We start from the raw sequence: 21,526 nt of genomic DNA, 5'->3' as shown, positions 1-21,526 counted from the left end.
TGACACTACCCAGATTACTCAAGCTTCAAGTTAGAGCTGCTCGGGCTGAAATGGGCCACTGCAGATAAGTTCAGGGAGTATCTAATAGGAAGTAAGACAGAAGTGCGCACAGACCACAATCGCACAGACCACAATCCATTGGCACATTTGGATACTGCCAAGCTGGGAGCTACAGAACAAAGATGGGTTGCTCAGTTAGCACCATTTGACCTGGAAATAAAGTATCAAGCAGGCAAACAAAACTGGTGTGCTGATGCACTTAGTCGCCGTCCCCATGACAAAGAAACAGATGAAGACGAGTGCATAGACATGATGTTAAATTGTTCTGCCATGCCAGTAGAAGTTCTCCCCAAAGCTGAGAATAGACGACAACCATCTCGACAGACGACAGAAGACGACTGTAAACCCAGTATCTTCCCATCATTCAGCCCTTCACAGCTGTCTGAGCTACAGCAGAGTGATGAAGCATTAGGACGAGTATGGAACTACTGGAAAGAGAAAAAGAAGCCAACTGAGCCAATGTCAGATGAGCCACCATCTGTGAAGAGCTACTTACGAGAATGGGACACGTCACTAAAAGAGATGGAGTCTTGTATCGACGTGTGTCTTTCAAACAAGTGTTTGTAGAGCAATTACTTGTCCCAACCAAGATGAGGAAGGTCATACTAGAGTCAGCACATGATAAATGGGGACATCAAGGTGTGACGAGAACTCTTGCATTGTTGCAGAAGAGATGTTTCTGGCCAGGATTGAATGCAGATGTACGGCAGCATATCAAGACGTGCTTTAACTGTACAATGGCCAAAGCACCGACTCCCACAGTCAGAAGCCCTATGCACCACTTACTAGCATTCAGGCCGAATGAAGTTCTAGCAATAGACTTCTTGAAGATGGACCGAGGTCGAGGAGGATATGAAGACATTCTTGTAATGACTGACGTCATAATGACTGACGTCTTTGGTGTCGAGATCAGAGTGCCCACACAATTGCAAAAGTCTTATGCGATGTTTGGTTTGTCCATTACGGGATTCCTCTTCGCATCCATTCTGATCAGGGCAGAGACTTCGAGGGTCACTTGATCAAAGAAGTATGTGTTCTCGATATCCTTTCATTGAAGATGAAATATAGCACCATACCACAGTGTAAATAGTCATATATGTATTTTGTTATTGTCACAAGAGTATAGTGTAAAAGGCAATTGATTGTGTATAAAGTTGGTTATATGACTGCTTGACTAGTACATGTAGTTGGTGGATTAATATCGCATCCCTAATGAGGTAAAGTGGCAAGGAAAACTAGCCCTCTGCTAGGAAAAGTGCTTGACCAGCACTCCTCCGGAGATGCACTGGTGATTTTTGATGTGTTGGATTGCTGGATGCGCTAGCTGAAAAGAGTCATCGAAAGAGCTGGTTTTTGACAGACTTGTGAGGGTTCCATTTCGTGGGAGAACCAAAGTCAAAGTCTTGTGTCACTAGAGGGTGATACAGATTACAGCTCTTCGAGGAGTGAAGATTCAGCTGGTGAGCGAGTCTACTGGTCTTGCGGTTGGCGTCCGAGGCTAGTGAGAGCAAAACCTCAGTTGGAGGTTTTTTGGTTTTTTTTATCTTCTACATGCAAGCACCAAGGCTGCCAGCCCGATAAAAGAACTCATCCCCCTCAATCAACGAGTCTTCGTCGTTTTCTTCTACTGTCCTGACCTTGTAAAATCAGACGACGACACATAGATGCTAGGTAACCCTACATCATCCATGCAACCTGGTGGGAGCACTATAAGAAATGACATACAACACAATAAATATTTTTAAATGCATATACAGCGTAACCTCACGATTCATATTATGTAATTATCAATTACTATAAATACACTGTGTGCTATGCCAGACAACTCTAATCAGAAAGTCATGTTAAATTTGTATGTAAAAAAACACATACCTTTTCTAGCAAATTAAACCATTATATGCAGTTTTTATAAACAAGTTTTCATTCTGCTTTATTCCATTGTTTATCTAGTAGATAAACACTAGAATACAGTTTTCACTGAGTTGAACATGAACATTTAAAGGACTAACAAAGCTAGACATTTTATTTGTACACAGAAGACCATCTGAATATAGCAATTACCACAATCACCACTGATTGGGCTTGTCTGGTTGGTTACATACTGTATACGCCATATATTTCGCAAGTCTAAATTTTTGCGAATCGGGAATTCCCGACGATTTCATGAGTGATTAAATTCGCGATTGTGGAGTCTTATAATGAACGGAGAAATGTACATTATGCTTACGTCACATCCACATCGGGATCAGAGTCAATATTTTCGTGTGTCTTTAATTTCGCGAATAGCACCTGACTTGCAAAATTCACGACAATAAAAACCTCGCGAATTTTCGGTGTATACAGTAAATGTATGTGTGCATGATTATATGCATCTATTTCATTATTTATCAATGTATGCTTGAAGCACTAGGAAGGTACTTCTTAAGAAGGAAGTAGAGTAGTCGTAAATCATCACTCTTTATATTTCATGTGAAGTTTATACCGGCCTTTTCAGTAAAATATGGTTGACACCACTGCACATGCACTCAAAGTAAATGGTGACGAAAACATATCTGAATATACCATATACTTCAGTGCACATTTAGAGACAGATGAGTATGCTCAGCACATGTACGTAGTGCCATGCACGGTGCAAAATGTCTTTCAAACTCAGGATGACAGTATACAAGTATTCTCATTAGGGATGTACAATGAGCTGATTCAGGCAAGTTCAATGTATTAAGTAATACAGCCAATTGCGAAATACAGTTATTTAAGTCTCTGAAGTTGATGTCATAAAAAATCCTTCAGCAACAGGTCCACAGCAGCTGAGAAATCGTCACACACAGCCATGGGTGCAGGAGTTATCTTTGCCTCATCGCCTGGGCGGTATTTTCCTGCAGAAAGAGAAAAGGAAATCAAACTTTGTTATCTTGCAGCTTTATTTGAACGTATCATAGCCCTGCTATGGTAAAGATTTATAACGGTAACTTTTAATCAGAGTAACTACCACAGCAAGAAGCAGAAAGACTACAAGCTGGCTTGTTACTATCATAGCTGCAGTTACTGCGAGTTGCCACACCAACAAAAACCTTGCAATGAAACCTGACCTATCTTTGACATTAAAAAAAAATCAAAGTAAAGATTAAAATAGGACACCACTGGCCACTAAAGTTTGCACATCATTCTAGTATAACTATCAACTGTAGAGTGCAGTGGATAGCAACACAATACCCCTCAGTCAAGAATAAAAGTTCCTTCAATTAAAGAAGTAGTAAGAATAAAATAAAGGTCACTAACTTGTCACCATGTCCACATGCTGAAATTGAATGATGCTGCAATGCATTTCCATCTGTATAAATGTCTTTCTGAGTTTGACTTTGAAAAACGATGATTGTATTGATCAAAACAATAATGATGATACTGATACAGTGCACTCCCGTTATAACGAAATGCTCGGGACCGGCAGTTTTCTTTCGTTATAACGAAATTTCGTTATAACCGAACAAATACAATATATAACGTAAACAAGGAAACCACCGATATATATATATATATTCTGTTTGCTGAATACTCATCATGGAAAGCTATGTGAAATGGGATGGGATTATTGTATTACAATATTAAACGCAAGTTCCCCTCAGAAACTGTGCGTGACACAAGGGGCGAACACACAGTGACGTGAAGCGTTCGCCCATGCAGAGACGCTATAAATGCTTGTTCCACTACGTATTTTCAAAAGCAATTCGCATTTCGTTATAACGGAGCACATTTCTTCTGTTTTTCCTTGTCAGTGGTGCTCAGAAAAACTTCGTTATAACGAAAATTTCGCTATAACCGTGTTCGTTATAAGCGAATTTTGTACCATAGACTTATAATGACGTTAAGTTTGGGACCAGAAGTTTTACTTCGTTATAACGAAATTTTGTTATAACCGTGTTCGTTGTAACGGGAGTGCACTGTAATAATAATGCTAATGCAAATAATGATAATAAATACCAAGACTTTTTAGTAACAATAATAACAAATAATATTAGTAACATAATAATCACTATCACTATCATAATGATAATAATAAAGTTTTAGTATTGGCAATATTGATATCAACAATGTTATAAAGCAATCATAACTCATTTTCAGAGCACTTTATGAAAATGTTTCAAAGTGGCATACTGAGGTTTACACACAGACAGCACAATCATTCATATGTGTTGTAACAAATGCAAAAATCACCTGTTTTGACAAGGATGGCTTTGATGTTAGCCCTTTGTGCACCTTCAACATCTCCTTGGACATCCTGTAACAAAAGAAGAACTTGCATTGATTCAAAGATCTTTCATTGATTCAAAACGACCAGTGTTCTAGTATATGTTTTTCTGTTTTTTTTTTTTTTTTTTTTTAATGTGACTTCCACAATAGACGCTAGAAATACAAACGCTATTCTGCTGAATACTGCATCACATAAATTACCTCTAATTTCCAAGTAGTTGCAAAGCCTATTGCAAATTTGTACTGCTTCTCATCTTCAAACTGCAATGTATCAACTGTGATTTACAACTGCACGAAAGGCTAGATGTTCAATCAATTCCTGTCCTAAATTTACATTTCACAAATGACTCTCACATATAAAATGAAATCTTGTGTGAAAGGCACCTTTAGCTTTACAAACACCACACCTCATCGACATATCAAAGCGTATCTCAAGTATTCTTAACAGCATCTATGGTTTGATGAGCTGACATGGGGTGCAATGTCTCACTCACGTCTCCGATCATGACGGCTTCATCTGGTGAGCAGCCCAAGGTCTTCAGAGCCTCCGTGAAGAATGCTGCCTCTGGTTTGCCGACTACCGATGCCCTGACACCAGCTGCGTACTCCAGCCCTGCCACAAATGGTCCCAGTCCAAGGGCTAGTCCATCGGGTCTCTTGTAGTACTTGGCCTTGTGGATGGCTATGAGAGGACTGCCCTCGAGGACCAGTCTGGTTCCAGTGAGGAAATTATCAAGCAAAACAGCTGTCTGAACACAAAATATTCTACATTATTCTGAAGTAACATTGTAAGAAGTGGCATAGGTGATCAGAATTTCAGTCAATTTTTAATCAATTCTATATGGCTACTCAAAACAGTTAGGATATCTTGGCACACTATCTACCAGAATTGTTCATATGGAGCATAGCTCTCCTTTCAACTCATATACACAGGGAAACCCATTATGATGAGGTCGCTTACAACGAGGTACCACTTTTAACAAGATGAGTTTGGCAGTCCCAAATTTCCATCACAGTATTTAACTGGTACAATGTATATGGCTACTCAAAACAGTTAGGATATCTTGGCACACTATCTACCAGAATTGTTCATATGGAGCATAGCTCTCCTTTCAACTCATATACACAGGAAAACCCATTATGATGAGGTCGCTTACAACGAGGTACCACTTTTAACAAGATGAGTTTGGCAGTCCCAAATTTCCATCACAGTATTTAACTGGTATATGGCTACTCAAAACAGTTAGGATATCTTGGCACACTATCTACCAGAATTGTTCATATGGAGCATAGCTCTCCTTTCAACTCATATACACAGGGAAACCCATTATGATGAGGTCGCTTACAACGAGGTACCACTTTTAACAAGATGAGTTTGGCAGTCCCAAATTTCCATCACAGTATTTAACTGGTAGCTTCTTCATTACGTTTGCAACGAGGTACATGTACCGGTTATAAAAATGTTTCCTTGCACAGCAACAGGTTTTGGTTGTCAGAATCTGCAACTTTTGAAAATTTTGTCTTAGAAAATTTCTTTTTTCTAACATTGCAGATTATGACAGCATTGACTTGAGATTTTAGATAGATTATAATCTAAGAAATCAATGCAATACAGCATACATAGATATGAGCTTAAAAGTTATTGTGAACAAACTAGACAATTCCTCTTGCTGTAGAAGAGAATCACTCACCTAAAAGCTGTGTTGAGTGTGTCATAGTTAAAACTGTCTGGAGAAAGACCCACTACAACACAGTCTGGATTCTCTGTTGGTATACCTAGGATATAAAAAGATTAATGTCAAGTGCCAATGTTAAATGCAATGTAACAGAAGTTTGTCTTTACGACATTAAAGGAAATCATATGAAAAAATCACATGTATCTACATTCTATCAGTCACTGTTACAAATCTATTTTCTTGCAGTTTTCTGTGGCATGACACATTACACATAAACATGTTTTCTCAGAGCCTGTTGGCTCTAAAACAACTGTCTGCCTCAAATTTCATAGCATTCATGACACTTGTCCTTTCTTCAAAATAAAAATTCACACAAAATTGATTTTACAAACAGTGGTATAATACAAAATATACAATTTACATGTAATACTGTACACACCATATACTTATTGAGTCTATTTCTTTTGCAAATAGGGACTTACCAATAATTTCATGAATGATTAAATCAATGATCATGTCATACAGCACTAGAGAGATCGGAATGTGTAAACATGCCTTCACACAGTAATTCAGCCAAGACTTAGGCCTATTACTATGCGTAGACTATACTATGTACTGCACATTCCTGTTTTGGATCAGAGTTGATATTTTTGTATGTTGTTAAATTCGCAAATAACACATGACTTGTGAAAAATAACAAAAATATAAACCTAGTGTGATATACAGTATAGAGAACTTGTGTGCAATACAGTAACCCTGCCCATATCCCACCTTTGAAGTCTTCTTTGGCGCTGTCCTGCAGAAGTAGCATTGGTCTGCACCCCTTCTCCCTGACCAGATTCCTTGCTGCAGTCAGGGAGGAGAAGATCTCAGTGGGCTGGATGTTGAATCCAATCTTTGTGAGTCTGTGGTGGAGGGTGACCATGCTCTCCTTGGTCGTGTTGGTCACAAACTTGATTTTGAGGGCTCCATCTCGTAACCTATTTCCCCAACCAAGACAAAGCAAAGATTATCAGAAAGCCCCATAATCTACAACAACGTCAACAAGTAGAATGAAGTGAAATAAACTGATAAAAATGATGATTCATCTGACTATAATAACAATACCACTACAAGGGAACCTCCTCATTACTAGCTTCTTAGGACCACTGAAATTTCCTGATTATATCAGATATCTCATTATAAAATCAGGGATAAAAACAACAGAATATAAAAGGAATGAGACCTGCAAAATTACCTTGTTCATCTGGTAGGCCTACCGGTATCTTGCAATATCCGACCTTCTTACAAAACTCCTAACAATGATACACTTATGTTTATATAATGGTAAATTTTAATAACAAGTCATTATCACTACCAGTAATGATGATCATCATCATTATCATCATCCCCACCACCAACATCATCATCATCATCATTATCATCACCAACATCATCATCATCATCATCACCATTATCATCACCACCATCATCACCATCACCACCAACATCATATTGGCATGAAGTATAAAAAGGGGTAATGCTGGGGGTCTCAAATCAGTAATTGTACATTTTTAAAACCTGTAATAAATAAACAAAATCTTCAGACATCAATGTGCTAGTAAATGAATGCATAAATGTGTCAAAATGCTTCATAGTACAAGTTGTATGAATCACACTATCTATATACACTAGCCCGACCAGACGCTGTTAATACGCTGTGCGAATACAGCGTACAGCGACTGGGCTGTGTACAGTTAATATACGCAAGATATTAAAGTAAAATCAAGCTCTCATGTAGACTTGCTCGAGTATCCAGCAATTTTCTTCAAAATTTAATACTCGTACACCCCTTCTGCAGAAAGAATTCATTCATTTGTTTTAAATTAAAGTTCTGTAAAAAAGTGAATAGATCACAATCTTAAACAAAATCAAGAATTATAAAAACTTTTTGCAAGTACTATTCCTTGGGCTGACCATTTCAATTTCTCAAATTCATCAAGAGCACACCTAGTATAAATGGACAGACATGTGGAATATCCATGTACGAGGAGAAAAAGAGACAAATGAAAGACTGAAATGGAAAAAAAAAAAGGATTGTGTTTGTATTTTTTTTTAATGTGCTCACATACCTCTTTAATGCAGAAACTGCCCCTGGTATGGCTAAGTCTTCAATATGTATGGTTCCACTCAGATCAATTAACACAGCTTTCAGTCTTGATCGTGTAGCCATAATCGTTCAGTGCAGTGATCATGCTACGCAAGCTGTAACGAAAGACGATATTAAAAGCGTTGATTTATCTAGCACATCACACGTTTCTATGGACTATATCAATCTCCCTATTCCTCTGACTTAAATACTAGTCCTCTATATAACTTAGAACACCGAGTATATTTTTCTGTAAATTATGGCAAATAAAAAGTAGCCAGAAAGATATCCGTCTGTCCGGAGGAGTCTCCGCGGAACATATCCCCGACGACCAGATACAGACCGATCTTTCGGTCAAATAACAAAGCAGACATGATTTGTTAATATGAATATATTTAGTAATACACGTAGTAATATTAAAATGGTTGTTTTAGGAGCTAGCTAGGTTGGTTGGTACACAAACAAAAAGTTCAAGCACCACACTCCACAGCTAGGCAAAAAGTTGAAAAAATAAAATTGGAAAAAATCACAACTCCCATGACTTTATTCTGAAGCAAGGTTTCTTCATTTAGGGTCTAGATTGTTCCTGTTGAAGCTGGGGGGGGGGGGGGGGGGGGGGGCAAAAGACACCCCTGGGGGAGGGCCAGAGGTGTCTTTTGACCCTTGACCCACTCCCCCCCCCAAAAAAACAAAAAACAAAACAAAACAAAACAAAACAAAACAAAACAAAACAAAACAAAACAAAACAAAAGAAAACAAAAACAAAACAAAAACAAAAACCACAAACCACAAACAAACAAAAACAAATACGTGCAACATTATTTCTCCCTCTCTGTAAAATAGATTTGGCAAATTTGCAAATCTCAATGCCTATAGGCATATGAGCACGTTTCCATTTTTGGCCTCTCCTACAGAATTAAGCAAACGTGAACAGGCATATGTCTCGCCCAAGTGCTGGGGGCTCGTTCGCTGTGTTGCTGCTGCTGTGAACACCTCAGCGACACGCTCGTGCATACGTGCTGGATAAAATAGACGGGATTAGCCAGCGCTGCGGACTGACTGGACACCCGAACATCGAATCTGCTGTGCTGACCAGCCAGGGCAGTGCTAGATAGTGCATAGTGGCATGGCAGTGCTGCATGTATTGTTATGTTACATACTCAATCATCGAGTTATAACAACATAAATGTTGGATTATTATCAAGATGGCATGCCTATGAAGATACATCGACATTAGATATGCTGGTATGCTTTGAACTGAAAGTCTAAAGATTGGTTTGGTGTGATCTTACCAGTTCCCTGTCAGCGCCTCAGCGGTGTCATTGTCGCATTTAATCAATCATCTCAGGACCAGCTACCCAGCTAGCTGGAGCTCTTCGCTGTGTTTTTTAATCCCCATTAATTGAATGATGATATATCTATTATTCCGTCTATTATTTCCTTAGAAATACATTCTACTAAATTTATGTAAATATAAATATTGCTAAATATAGTAGATTTTAAGTCTTTTTTCATTAAAAAAAAATACACAAAATCAGACTACTTTGAGCGACTACTTTTGAGTCTATCTCAGCAATCGATCTAGAACTATCTTACCACCTCGTCATGCATCACGGTAGTCCAGCCTACGACGTACCGATGCGACCACGATGCGATTTCTAACGTGTGTAACTGTGGTAATAATCGGCAGCGGATCGGTCGCATCATCGCGGAGTTAAACGTGCATTGCAGGCTATTTTACGTACCTGGTTCGGACTGAAGGACGTGTGTGCAACGATAGTAATCTTCTATTTGATAAACGTTCCATTGTAAAACATAAACACTTATTAACAGATATGTCGTTTTTCAGAAGAGCACTGCCTGTAGGAGCTGTCCTATTGGGTACAACTTTTGGAGGTGTTTCAGCGTATTTTGGCAGCAATATCGTCCGCTCACCAGTAGCGGCCGGTGGTGGCAACAACCCGCCGGGAGCTTCGGGGGCACAAGAGACCATGATACCGGTGTTACCGAGAGATGACCTAGAACTGAAATTTGTTCAAATATTCTTCAGGCATGGTGCGAGGACGCCGCTCAATTCAATCCCGAATGTTGAAGAGGTGAGTGGTGATATCGACTATAGAAGTACTATTGACGGCCCTACGACCTATCCATGTAAATAGTGGTTCAATTTGCAGAATAAATCACTGCACTGATGTGATCTGACCATGATACTAGTTCAGTTCGGGAAACCCACTCACAAGGGGGGCCCCTCCTTATAAGTAACCCGTCCCCCTTATAAGTAACCCCGTCCCCCTTATAAGTAACCCCCGGGGCACCCCTTATAAGGAGTCTCCACGCTTTTTTGCAATGCAACGCGAAAATGAAAGGACTGCGGCAATTCGCTTGATTATGTCCATAAAGCTTCACAAGTTTCCTAGTTACTCACGAAATTTGAGCAAAATCGGTTTGAGGCATCATATCTAAAATCATGGATTTAAATGCGATGTCAAACGACCCATGCGAATGCTGAAATGCAAGCGATTACTGGCGTGAGTGTCGCCAGGCGCGGCGGCGCGGCAATGCTTGAGTGCAGACGTGGCGACTGAGTAACGTACTCAGTCGCCACGTCTGCGCTCAAGCATTGCCGCCCCGCCGCGACTGGCGACACTCACGCCAGTAATCGCTCGCATTTCAGCATTCGCATGGGTCGTTTGACATCGCATTTAAATCCATGATTTTAGATATGATGCCTCAAACCGATTTTGCTCAAATTTCGTGAGTAACTAGGAAACTTGTGAAGCTTTATGGACATAATCAAGCGAATTGCCGCAGTCCTTTCATTTTCGCGTTGCATTGCAAAAAAGCGTGGAGACTCCTTATAAGGGGTGCCCCGGGGGTTACTTATAAGGGGGACGGGGTTACTTATAAGGGGGACGGGTTACTTATAAGGAGGGGCCCCCCTTGTGAGTGGGTTTCCCGAACTGAGTTTACAGTTACTCAGGTGATAGTGTAGCCCGACCAGACGCTGTTACTACTCTATGCGAAAACGTTTACCATGTACAGCGACTGGACTGTGTATAGTTAGTCAGGGATAGTGATACAGTACTAAGTCATGTAGTGCCCTGTTTATACTGTAGGGCCTACTGTGTCTGCTGTATTGTGAATTAACTCATCAGAATGTAAAACTTAAATGAGTCTATTTTCTGTCAGTCTTGTAAATTGGTAATGGTACTGCAACATTTTTTTTTTTGTAAATGATGAACCAACTGCACATATATTCCAGTGTCTACAGCAATAGGACGGAAGAGACAGACATATGTTACATGTACAATTTACAAAACTGTAAAAGAAAGGAAGAAGGTGAAGGAGTAAATGGTCTATGGATCAGAAGAAGAACTGATGATGATAAGTTTAGTCTTTGTAGACTAGTAATAGACATCTATTTAATTATATTTAAAGTGCATTAGCCAAGGCCCCAAGGGAAAAAAAAAAACGGGCTCTCTGAGTCTCATGCAGTGTCAGAAATTAGAAAGCATATCAACTTTATAGACAAATGAGCTGCATCAAAAATTGTAAAAATTTTTACTAACATGTATCAGGTCTTTGCTGTGAATGAGCTACATAGACGTCTTCATTGGATTACTGAAAGTGTCGATTTGGTATCAATTTTTGGCAACGTCCCTGGGGAGGACCGTATGATACACCCAGCTGTGGTCGATTCTAGTATGCAAACGATGCATTTGTTACGTTAACATAGCACAATGGTTATCTATAGATCAACCACAGCTTTTTTTTTTTTTTTTGTAGATACAGCCTTGTGTTAAATAATAAGCGCTAAGGCCGAATACTGAAGCTGAATCGGCAGTTTCCATAATGGCAGATTAATGCAATGTATTTCAAACTTCCTTGAATGATTTGATACATTTAATAATGAATATATTTTTTGCAAGTTTGATGCATCTGAACTTGAGGTAATGAGACAGCGATTGGATACGAAACTGCATGACAGTATTTTAATAGCACACACATACAAAATGCAAGTTCTAGCCCTGGTTAGAATGAAAGAAGTTAAGACAAGAAAAAGAGAAGAAAAAAAAAACAAAAAGCAAAGACAACATGAAATGTAATTAGAAAGGAAGAAAACAAATAGAGACAGAGGCTGTAGGATAGAAGGCAAATAAAAAGGCATGGTGGGTGAGCAAAAAGATATTAAAGCTGAAAGATGAATGAACAGAGAACAGACAAAAGAAGATTAAGTGTTATGCTCTGCTGATTGAATTGATACGCTAAATGCACATTGCTATACAGTAGCACACTGAACAATGTATTGATAGGCCCTGGGGCATGGAGAATAATGTAATGTATGTTCTTTGAATATTCATAATACAATTTGAATTATTACCCTAACTGCTTGTATCGCCAATGAGTTCATCTGCTGGCAAGCCTTCTCTGTGGGTCAGCACAATTACTGTCAACTTGATAAGTATTGCTCTGTCCTTGTAATTCCTATTGTGTCACAATTAAAGGACCTTTGTCTAGGACTTCGGTATCATTATATACTTGAGTTGGTCATCTAACCCTTTTTACAGCCAGATTTTGGGCATGATTGGCCATTTAATGCCAATAAGATGGCTGACAGCTCAAAGCATTAAGCACATATAAAGATCTAACCCTTTGCTTACCAGTACTAGAATTATGTTGTGTCAAGTACAAAATTTGTGGGAATTTCAGAAAACCATAGGATCCAGGACAAATATGCACATACATGTACAACATGATGAGACTTCATACATGTCAACAATCATTCACTTAGGATCTTGAGGTTGATTTCTGCAAGACATGTACATGAATTTAATGTGTTTTCAACTTACTGCTTGTATCACAATATCCAAAGGCATTTTCTGTTGTTATTGCTTCACTGTATCACTCGGCACTGCACTGGAACAACTCAGTTTGCTTTCAGAGTGAAAGCTAGCACCATGACATGTTGTGACAGTTGGCCCAGCACCAGTCTGTCTTGTACTGTGAGTCTCTGAAATCATGAGATCACTGTTCTTGCGTACTTTCCTTTTAGTTTGTTGTGGTTTTCAGAGGTAGCAGTTCTAAGAAATACACTAGAGAAAATTCATGGACTATAGCACTGAAGGGAACAGTAAAAAAAAAATGGGAGAAGATGAGAAACTGAGATGAGGCATGAAAATAGACAAAAGATTGAAGAGCAAAGGAAGATATTATGAGAGACAATAAGAAGACATTCACAGATGAGAATTAGCAAAGTCAGGATTTGCTTTGGCATTTTCTGAGTTCTATCCTCATGCTTGTTCATGTATTGCACCTAAAGGAAATTATACCACTTGTGTTTTACCTCTTACAGCATGGTGATGTATCATTATCTGTGGATTTACTTGTTTATCACTTATTCATTCCTTTGTTTATTGTTTTGTATGTTCATTTGTACATGCATTTCATTAATACAGGTATTTTTATGTGCTCTCACTTACTTGTTCATTGATTCAACTCATTCATTCATTCATTCATTCATTCATTCATTCATTCATTCATTGTTCTGGTCTCAGGCATACTGGGATAAGAGCACCATCTTTGGAGGAGCATCGGATCTATGTATCGACTACAACGTGTGCGATCTGGAAGGAGGGGAGCAGCCAGTGTGGCACACTGAGAATCACTACAGGAGGAGAACACTCAGGGCAAGTCTAATTAGCATTATCTTCTAAGTTGTAAAGTGCTGTGTGTATAGTTTTATCTGTTTGTTATTTTAAGATAGTGGCCATCTCTTTTCACCAAAATTTCATTTTTTCTGAGATCAGAAATCCGTCTAATTCTATTTTCTATGAACAACTTGTTTGTAAAGTAAATCAAAATATGTATAATGTGATTTGTTGTAATTGTGATTTTGTAGAGAGATATTCTGCATTTTCATTTTGGAATAACTGGAATATGCTATTAGGAATCAATAGCTTAATAGGTAGATAGATAGATAGATAGATAGATAGAGAAAGAAAGAGGGGGAGAAAGGACTAGAGGGAATGAGCAAAGAGAGAACCGATAAACATCCTATGGTGTCTTAATATTGCTTCCTAGTTAGCATGCCCAATTCTGACCCGGTGTGTTGTCTTTCAGGGTGGGTCATACGGAGGTCAGCTGACAGCGAAGGGGATGAAGCAAGCCCACCAGCTTGGAACCAGCCTCAGGAAGCATTACATTGACAATCTTCACTTTTTACCTGCCGAATTCAGCCCGGAACTTGTCTAGTAAGTGTGAGCAGGCACATAGTCTGCTTTCATGTCATAACACTGTCTACCACTTTTCCCTCACTTTGGAATAACTTAACTGCTTTTGAAGCATTTGTAGTGAGAGACAAAGGTAGTGTGTCATTGCAATCCCTAGCTGTAAAGTAGCTAAAAATGAAATAACTAAGGATGCTTCATGAACTTGTCTTGCATCTGATGAATATTCCTATTTGCATTGATTAGAGCTTTGAAATTCATTGTAGTCTGTGTTTGCCAAGGATGAGAAAGTGTAATGCCTTATTGTGAAGTATGGTGAATTTATGAGTTGTACTTGATGAAGAAGAATTTCTTCTGTATTCAGAAATAGTTGTAAATGGATTTCATAATAGCAAATACTTGTTTACCAGAACATGATTGACTTGATTGAAAGTGCAGTTATTAATGTTGATTGTGTGGAGATTTTATTCCTATTTATTGTTTTTTAATTTTCAAATGTTAGGATGGATGAGAGGTATTCGTGGATTAAAGATTAGTGTTTAATACCAAGAGTGCAAAAAATGATGAAATAATACTTGGATTTTTGCTCCTTTTGTAGCACAAGATCAACAAACATCCACCGGACATTACAATCTCTAGGCTGTTTGTTAGGTGGTCTGTACGGCCAGGACATGGCATCCCAGAAAGGTGAGGCTTATCCATGGTTAAAATATACGTGGAAGGAAACATAGCTCAAACAAAGAAGAGATAACGTACAATATGTATGACTTTCTTGCAATTATGTGAGAAGCACTTGTACTTCTCTGTAACAAAGTCAAAAAGTCTAGTCAGAGAGTGAATGTAGTGTGTTGTGATTAAAGCAGTCTCCATTATTGCTGCCTCCATAGACTTGATAGATCCTGATATATTCAAGGGTATTGAAGCAAAGGAAATGGAGTGGATTTTATGAAGAAAAAGATTGTGTGTAGCGGATCTATTATATTCTTCTTGTCCATAGATTTTGTTTTACTTATTCTATGAATGCAACTTTGGATTTGGAGTACGTCACTGACTCGTCAGTGACTTCATAAGTATCATGGCAACAAGGAATGAATCGTAATCTGTTGTTTTGAAATTAAGATCCATAATACCTGCAGTGACGTATCCAGTATTGAACATATTACTGCCAGCAACACAATTCATCATTCTATAGCCTGGAGTTGAATTCCAGATACAAAAGGATTTATGTTGGGTTTACGCCTCTGCTAAATTGTATTCTGTGAATATCTTGGACTTACGCTGTCATCCCCACGGTTGCCCTGCTGATAAGCATCCGCTATCTTCTTTAGTGACTACTGTAAAAGTGGATATTTTCGCGCAACTAATTTTTCACGCTTGGCCCGGTAAGAAGAGTTTTGCGTGTTTTTAATTCCGTGGAATCAAGACATCACGCACAGGAACATATGGCAAGCAAAAATATTCGTATGCTTTTTTTTCGCGCTAGTTTCTGGTTGCGCGAAATGCGCGAAAATTTCAACACCACAAAAATTTCCACTTTTACAGAGTGAAATGTATCCAATCCCAAATCAAAATCACTGAATTTAAACTGTACCCCTCCTTGCATAGGCCCTGTTACCCTGTATGTGGCCGAATCATCCAGGGAGATCCTCTACCCGAACAGTGGAAACTGCAAGCAGTTGTCGCAGCACTACTCCTCCATTTTCAAGGACATGTTCAGCGTTCCTGGAATCCGGCACGCAGCGGCCGTCATTGCACCACTCCTCAACTACAGCGAGGGGGAGACAAAAAAGCTGGACTTCATTCGTGTCAGAGATGACCTAACTGCCAGAATTGTAAGTTCATCAAATTCATTTACAGGAACTAACTGTAAAACCAGAAATATTCGCATCATGAAACTTTTGAATATTGGACCCAACTGCCTTTTTTTGCGGCATGAAACTTCTGCAAATTGTTAACCATGAAAAAAATAAGAGTGTACTACATGTACTACTAATACAGGGATTTGGTCAACTTTTGTGCGCACTATACTTTCATGAATCTTGGCTCCTCGTGAAATTAACGAAAGTTTCATGCATGTGATTTTTTTCTGTTTTACTGTATGTAATACGTATAATGCATGTTGACTTGTGTTGATTCACGATACCCTCAACATCACTTATGTGTGGCCACATGAATACAGTGCACTTCCACTATAACAAACACGATTATAACAAAATTCTGGTTACAACAAAGTCAAAATTCAGGCCTCAACATTTATCCACTCTATGTATTTTTATTGGTTATTTGTCTGGTTATAATGAAATTTCGGTATAGTGAAAGAAAACTGCCGGTTCTGAGGACTTTGTTAGAACGGGAGTCCACTGTATCTCAATATGTGCCATGTATTTTGTTATAACTTTTTCTCCTACTTTTCTTCAGATTACTTGTATAGCCTACAATCATTGCTATAAAGTACTGATTGATAACAAAAGGCACATGAAGGTACCTTTCCCAAGGCTCAGCATAACCTACATGTTTCCATGTTTACTTATGTATGACCTGTTCCATGCGCGAACCTGGTGCTGTGTATATCAATTTCATTGGTATTTCACTTGCAGAATCCTCGTTTGGAAGGTGGTTTTTTTTTTTTTTATTTGTGTGTGTGTGTGTGGGTGTATCCAAGTAATCTGAAGAAAATGGTAGAAGAATATTCCAAAATATATGGTTTGTATTTACATAATCTATTGCCACATGGAAGTGATGATGAGGATATTATGAATTGATACAAGTTATGCATTTACTTTGCATAGTTCCTCTAATCCTTGGTAGAAAAAACAACAACAACAAAATGTCATGGTAAAATGTATTAGTTTATAAAAAGAAACTGTGTATGGACTTCAAACTGAGAGTCTGAATACAAAGCACTTGTTTGTAAAATTTGAAGTGGTAAATATCTATTTTTTTTGTTTTCTTTTCTTCCTCCTGGGTCAGCTTTTTGTAAATGTAAGGCTCACTTCCTTTTTCACAATGCAAGGATGAATTATCCTTCTGGCACACCATGCAGAGACCTGCCGAGTGATGATGTCATAGATTTCTGTTTGCGGACACTTTAAAGGGGTCTCACAGTAGCACTTTTCAGATCAAATGATTGTCGTTATGCTTGTTGAGTGGAGCTTTCAACTTATGTTTTGCTGTTTTTTAATGCTTGTATAACATGTTAATTGCCTTTTATAAAGAAGAAAGAAGTGATCAAAGTTTGATCCCTGATGATTTTATTTTTTTAATTAGATTGACACGTATAGAAGATTACGGATAATATGAATATTGTCAAATTTGGTCAGTCTGGCATTTTCAGTGGAATCGCATTTATGCACATTTTTAATGTAAATTCCACATGTGCCGAAAGAAAAATCACCATTTTGATATACTCTCAGTACTGATTTATTGTGATAAACTGAGCATGATAAGTCTAAGGGTGAATTGCACTCAATTGTATACCTCTACAAGCCCCTGAAGATACAACAGCAAGCAAATCATGTCCATTTTGCTGATGATAGTTTCACTACTTTGTATGATAAGATTGTTATCAAAATATGCCCAGTACTCGTCAAGGAAAATTATCTGAGGCAGTTTACTGTTCATTGTTTGCAATGTATCACACCTTAGAATGATTCTAGGTGTAAGTGTGTGAGGGAATTTGCCACATGTTATTAGTTGTTGTCAACCCCTTTGTGGTGTATATCTTATGGAGCTCTCAGAGTGGGCTTTTGCCAAACAGGTGCAATGGCCTGACTCTTACTCACTGAGATATGTGACTGTGCATCACAAAACAAACAAAAAGTCGCACCCCTTGATTTTATGTGAGGACTCAAAAAAGGTGAAGCGGGTCAACCAAGTCAATATTTGGGTTTTTCATATTTTCTGAAACAGCTACCCTTCTTCTACATTATTCTTAAGTTTGGGATCATTATATGAATGGGAAAGTGCATTTTCAGCAATTTTTCTACAACTTTTTTTTTTTTGTAGAGTAGAGAGATCATGTATGTCTTAGAGGCCCCTTTTCATTTCTTGATGACCCTTTGCACACTTTTCACTTTCAAGTCTAGTAACTTTTGAAGGGATAACACTACTGCTTTGAAAGTTGGCATTAATGATGGACAGAATGTGTTGATAGAGCATGTGTAATTTCAGTTTAAAGGGGACCTCTGGATGATTTTCAGACTTTTACACCTGAACAACTATAAATTAGTTAAACCGAGTACAGAGTTTCTGAATTTATAGTGATTGGGATGAGGAATGAGAATGTTTCCAAAATTTATAACAAATTGTAATGAACAAGGATGATGACATGGCAGCCTCACCATAAGAATGCATGAGTTGAGGCTCAAGGAAGCAGAACAAAAGAATAAGGCATGCATAGATTCTTCACAGGTGAACTTGTTAAGCGGGTGGTATTGTAATGGAATTACACTGCTACATTTCTGAAATATGTGAGGCTCTGATGTCATCAACACTGTTCAGTGTAATTTGTTTAAGATTTTCATTTTATTGGTTTCTCTGCTCAAAGGCAACAATAAATTCCACGAATCTATGGAGCTGTTGATTTATGTACTACGTGATGTGAAATTATGAAAATCGTCCGGAATGCCCCTTTAATCTGATAATCCCTTCATTGTTGTTACTCTGGTGGTTTACACCCTGTTTTTTGTCCCATTCACCGCACAGCTAGCATGGTTTGGTAAAGATTAAGCGGTTGAATAGACAGATAGACCTTGTACTTCAGAGCCTCTTTTCTCAGTTCACACTTTTCCAGAGTGTGTGCTTTCTTTCCAATATTTGGATAGGTTAGGAGAGTCCAGTTCAATAGACCAGTTCGTAGTTCCACTTTGCACATGAGCAGAAAAAGGTCATTTGTGACAACAGGCATTTTGGTTTGTTAATTCACTGAGATAAGCATCTGTGATGTGATGATTATTCATATGTGACCGGCGACAACGGTTTCAGGCAAAAGTCAGGAATTTTGAAAATTCATTTTTTGACTGAATCACATTGTCCATTTTCTAAGCTTTGCATTGATATAAAACACTTGTATTCTTCGGCACCATAAGTGGGCATAGAAAGAGAAATAAAATGCACTTTTTAAGTTGTTAGCCTGTCAAAATTGCGAGAAACCAGGCTTTGAAGATTCACCTCTTTCTCAAAGACAATGTCCGAGCGGCGATACGAGGGGAGAATCACCCATCCGTACGATGGTGCCAATCGATGTTAAGCTCCGCCTCTAGCAACCACATCGCCTTCTGATTGGCTCACTGAGAGAGTCAAATTTCCCGGGCACCTTCCTCGGAGCTCAGCGTATGGAGTCGAAAAACAATGCGTTTCGCTCGGGTTTGTTTACAGTACGTCTTTCAAGATGGCGAATACGATCATTGCACGTACAGCTGTATGGTGTACATGTACATGTGTATTTGGTGCACGCATTACGCAATGGCATCCACACGCCATGACCGTGTGCATGTAACAGGAGCGATGGCGAATCTACACTTTTACAAATCGCGTTTTCATTGTGGTTGATTTGTCTATATCATTGGCGACCCTTTTGAAGGCAGAAAATTGCTAGTGCTGGCAAGGGTCATGCTTCCTGTTTGTTTTGCTTTTACAAGACATGCATCATATGTTGCTTTGTTCGGTGGTGCTAATTGTCACAAATGTACACACTAGTAGTTATGTACATGTATGATGTACTGTATGCATGGTTGTTTTAATGTGTATGTACACAGTTTGACCAGATTAATGGAGAACATTCTATGTGGTATAGATATAGTACATACAGGCTGACCAGATAAGTGGAGAATTTTCTAGGTGGTATACAATGTAGCTATACAGTACATGCATGTAGCAGGAAATACATTATAGCTCACTCAATCTAGAATGATTTCACCCATTCCAGAAAGTTCTGGGAAGTGCTAACATATTTGGCTGAGTGAGGCACTGTCCCTGTAGCCCAATGTGATTGGTAGTTAATTTTGGTAATGATGTTTTGTACATAGTTAGGCAGTGAGTCATCCAGGTTTCCTGGAACTTGGACTGGCTAGTAGGTTGGAGAGAGTTATAGAATGTGCTAGAAGGGGGTGAATGGATAGTATATAAGCCAGAGGAATTCTGCAGTAGGCAGAGTACCCAACACCTCTGCTCTGAGAGTTACGTCACTTCTGGCTCTGAAGCGACTTGTTATAGTCAGTCCTGTGTTACCTGCTGACCTGTTATGTTTGTGGAGATAAGGCCTGGGAGACATTTTGCCTGCAGAGAATTAATGTGCCTTCATTGGACTCCATATTTTAATGTCAATGGACATTGCTACGGCAAAGCTGTGACGGGCTGGATTCCTAGCTGGACAATATAAAGTGAATCATCATTCAACGCATCGACTGGATGTGGTCGTTGGATTTTGCACATTTCGCTGTGAACATTCTACCGTGGATCTATTGTGGACGTATATCCTGGATTTTTACCCCGGATTTATACCGAGGATCATCACAACCTGCGCGTTTGGATTTACGTCGGAGGAATCATTCATCGGTGCATCGCGGATCATTCATTTGTGCATCGAGCATCGTATTTGGACATTTCCAGGGATATTGCGTGTAATGTGTACGTAAGTGATTCCATTACTGACTTATATTTGTTTCTCGTGACCATTATTGTACTGATGTGAAACCGATTACCAGTCTGTACCCACAATATCATTGTTAATAAACCGCCTGAACATCAGTTGATTGTGTTCTTTTGTGCGATCATTCTCAGAGTGATTTTGGTCGTAACAAAATTGGGGGCTTGTGTCCGAGAAGTGAATTTAAGCCAAAACTTAGAATTTGGAACGTTCCGGAAGCCAGAATATTGGTACAGACAAAATACCAGTTGAGTTGATTGTTCAATTGTATATTGTGTGTAATACATTGTGACAATGTCAATCAGTACAATGGATGTTCAGGCATTTGTTCAGAGGACAGATTTGTCCCTCAAAGATTTGCAAAGGTTACGCAAATGTGATTTGACCGCTGTTGCACAGCATTTAAATGTTGATGTTCCACAAGGTGTAAGAAAGGCAGAGATTCTTGACTTAGTAGCTGGTCACATGGAGCTCAAAGAAGAAATTGACACTCCAGATCGAGCTCAAATTTCAGATCAAACACGGCTTGAGCTTGCTAAAT

The 21,526-nt window shown here is 38.8% G+C and overlaps 2 protein-coding genes across 2 annotated transcripts in view; one reads left to right on the top strand and one right to left on the bottom strand.

Annotated features, from left to right (window-relative positions):
* Positions 1 to 2,177: 2,177 nt before the first annotated feature.
* On the bottom strand, positions 2,178 to 9,466 carry LOC139730565 (haloacid dehalogenase-like hydrolase domain-containing protein 2). Its single transcript, XM_071641417.1, has 7 exons — positions 9,405 to 9,466; positions 8,096 to 8,228; positions 6,756 to 6,964; positions 6,000 to 6,084; positions 4,803 to 5,019; positions 4,273 to 4,336; positions 2,178 to 2,936 (listed from the first exon to the last, which is right to left on the bottom strand). Exons 2-7 carry the CDS (start codon positions 8,194 to 8,196, stop codon positions 2,833 to 2,835), a joined length of 780 nt encoding a protein of 259 aa, XP_071497518.1. The 5' UTR covers positions 8,197 to 8,228; positions 9,405 to 9,466; the 3' UTR covers positions 2,178 to 2,832.
* Positions 9,467 to 9,885: 419 nt separating this feature from the next.
* The window catches only part of LOC139730564 (lysophosphatidic acid phosphatase type 6-like), a 38,170-nt gene continuing 26,529 nt past the window's right edge, over positions 9,886 to 21,526 (top strand). Inside the window, exons 1-5 of the mRNA XM_071641416.1 lie at positions 9,886 to 10,208; positions 13,668 to 13,799; positions 14,233 to 14,363; positions 14,938 to 15,026; positions 15,945 to 16,171. Coding sequence (XP_071497517.1) covers positions 9,948 to 10,208; positions 13,668 to 13,799; positions 14,233 to 14,363; positions 14,938 to 15,026; positions 15,945 to 16,171 — 840 coding nt within the window. The 5' untranslated portion in view covers positions 9,886 to 9,947. The remainder of the gene's footprint in view (positions 10,209 to 13,667; positions 13,800 to 14,232; positions 14,364 to 14,937; positions 15,027 to 15,944; positions 16,172 to 21,526) is intronic.

The sequence above is a fragment of the Diadema antillarum genome, unplaced genomic scaffold (genome assembly GCF_040938485.1).
Source record: "Diadema antillarum isolate AM-2024a unplaced genomic scaffold, OU_Dant_1.0 seq00000321_RagTag, whole genome shotgun sequence".
Taxonomy (NCBI): Eukaryota; Metazoa; Echinodermata; class Echinoidea; order Diadematoida; family Diadematidae; genus Diadema; species Diadema antillarum.
Note: the sequence above shows the minus strand (reverse complement) of the source record. Positions and strands in the feature narration are given on the sequence as shown.

What these genes read in the sequence shown, in the direction of transcription:
- LOC139730565 (XM_071641417.1), bottom strand. Translation starts at nt 8,196, where the DNA reads ATGGCTACACGATCAAGACTGAAAGCTGTGTTAATTGATCTGAGTGGA. An exon ending in CGCCAAAGAAGACTTCAAAG is followed by an intron (nt 6,085 to 6,755) that starts GTGGGATATGGG and finishes TTTATATCCTAG; the next exon opens with GTATACCAACAGAGAATCCA. An exon ending in AAGCCGTCATGATCGGAGAC is followed by an intron (nt 4,337 to 4,802) that starts GTGAGTGAGACA and finishes CTTTTGTTACAG; the next exon opens with GATGTCCAAGGAGATGTTGA.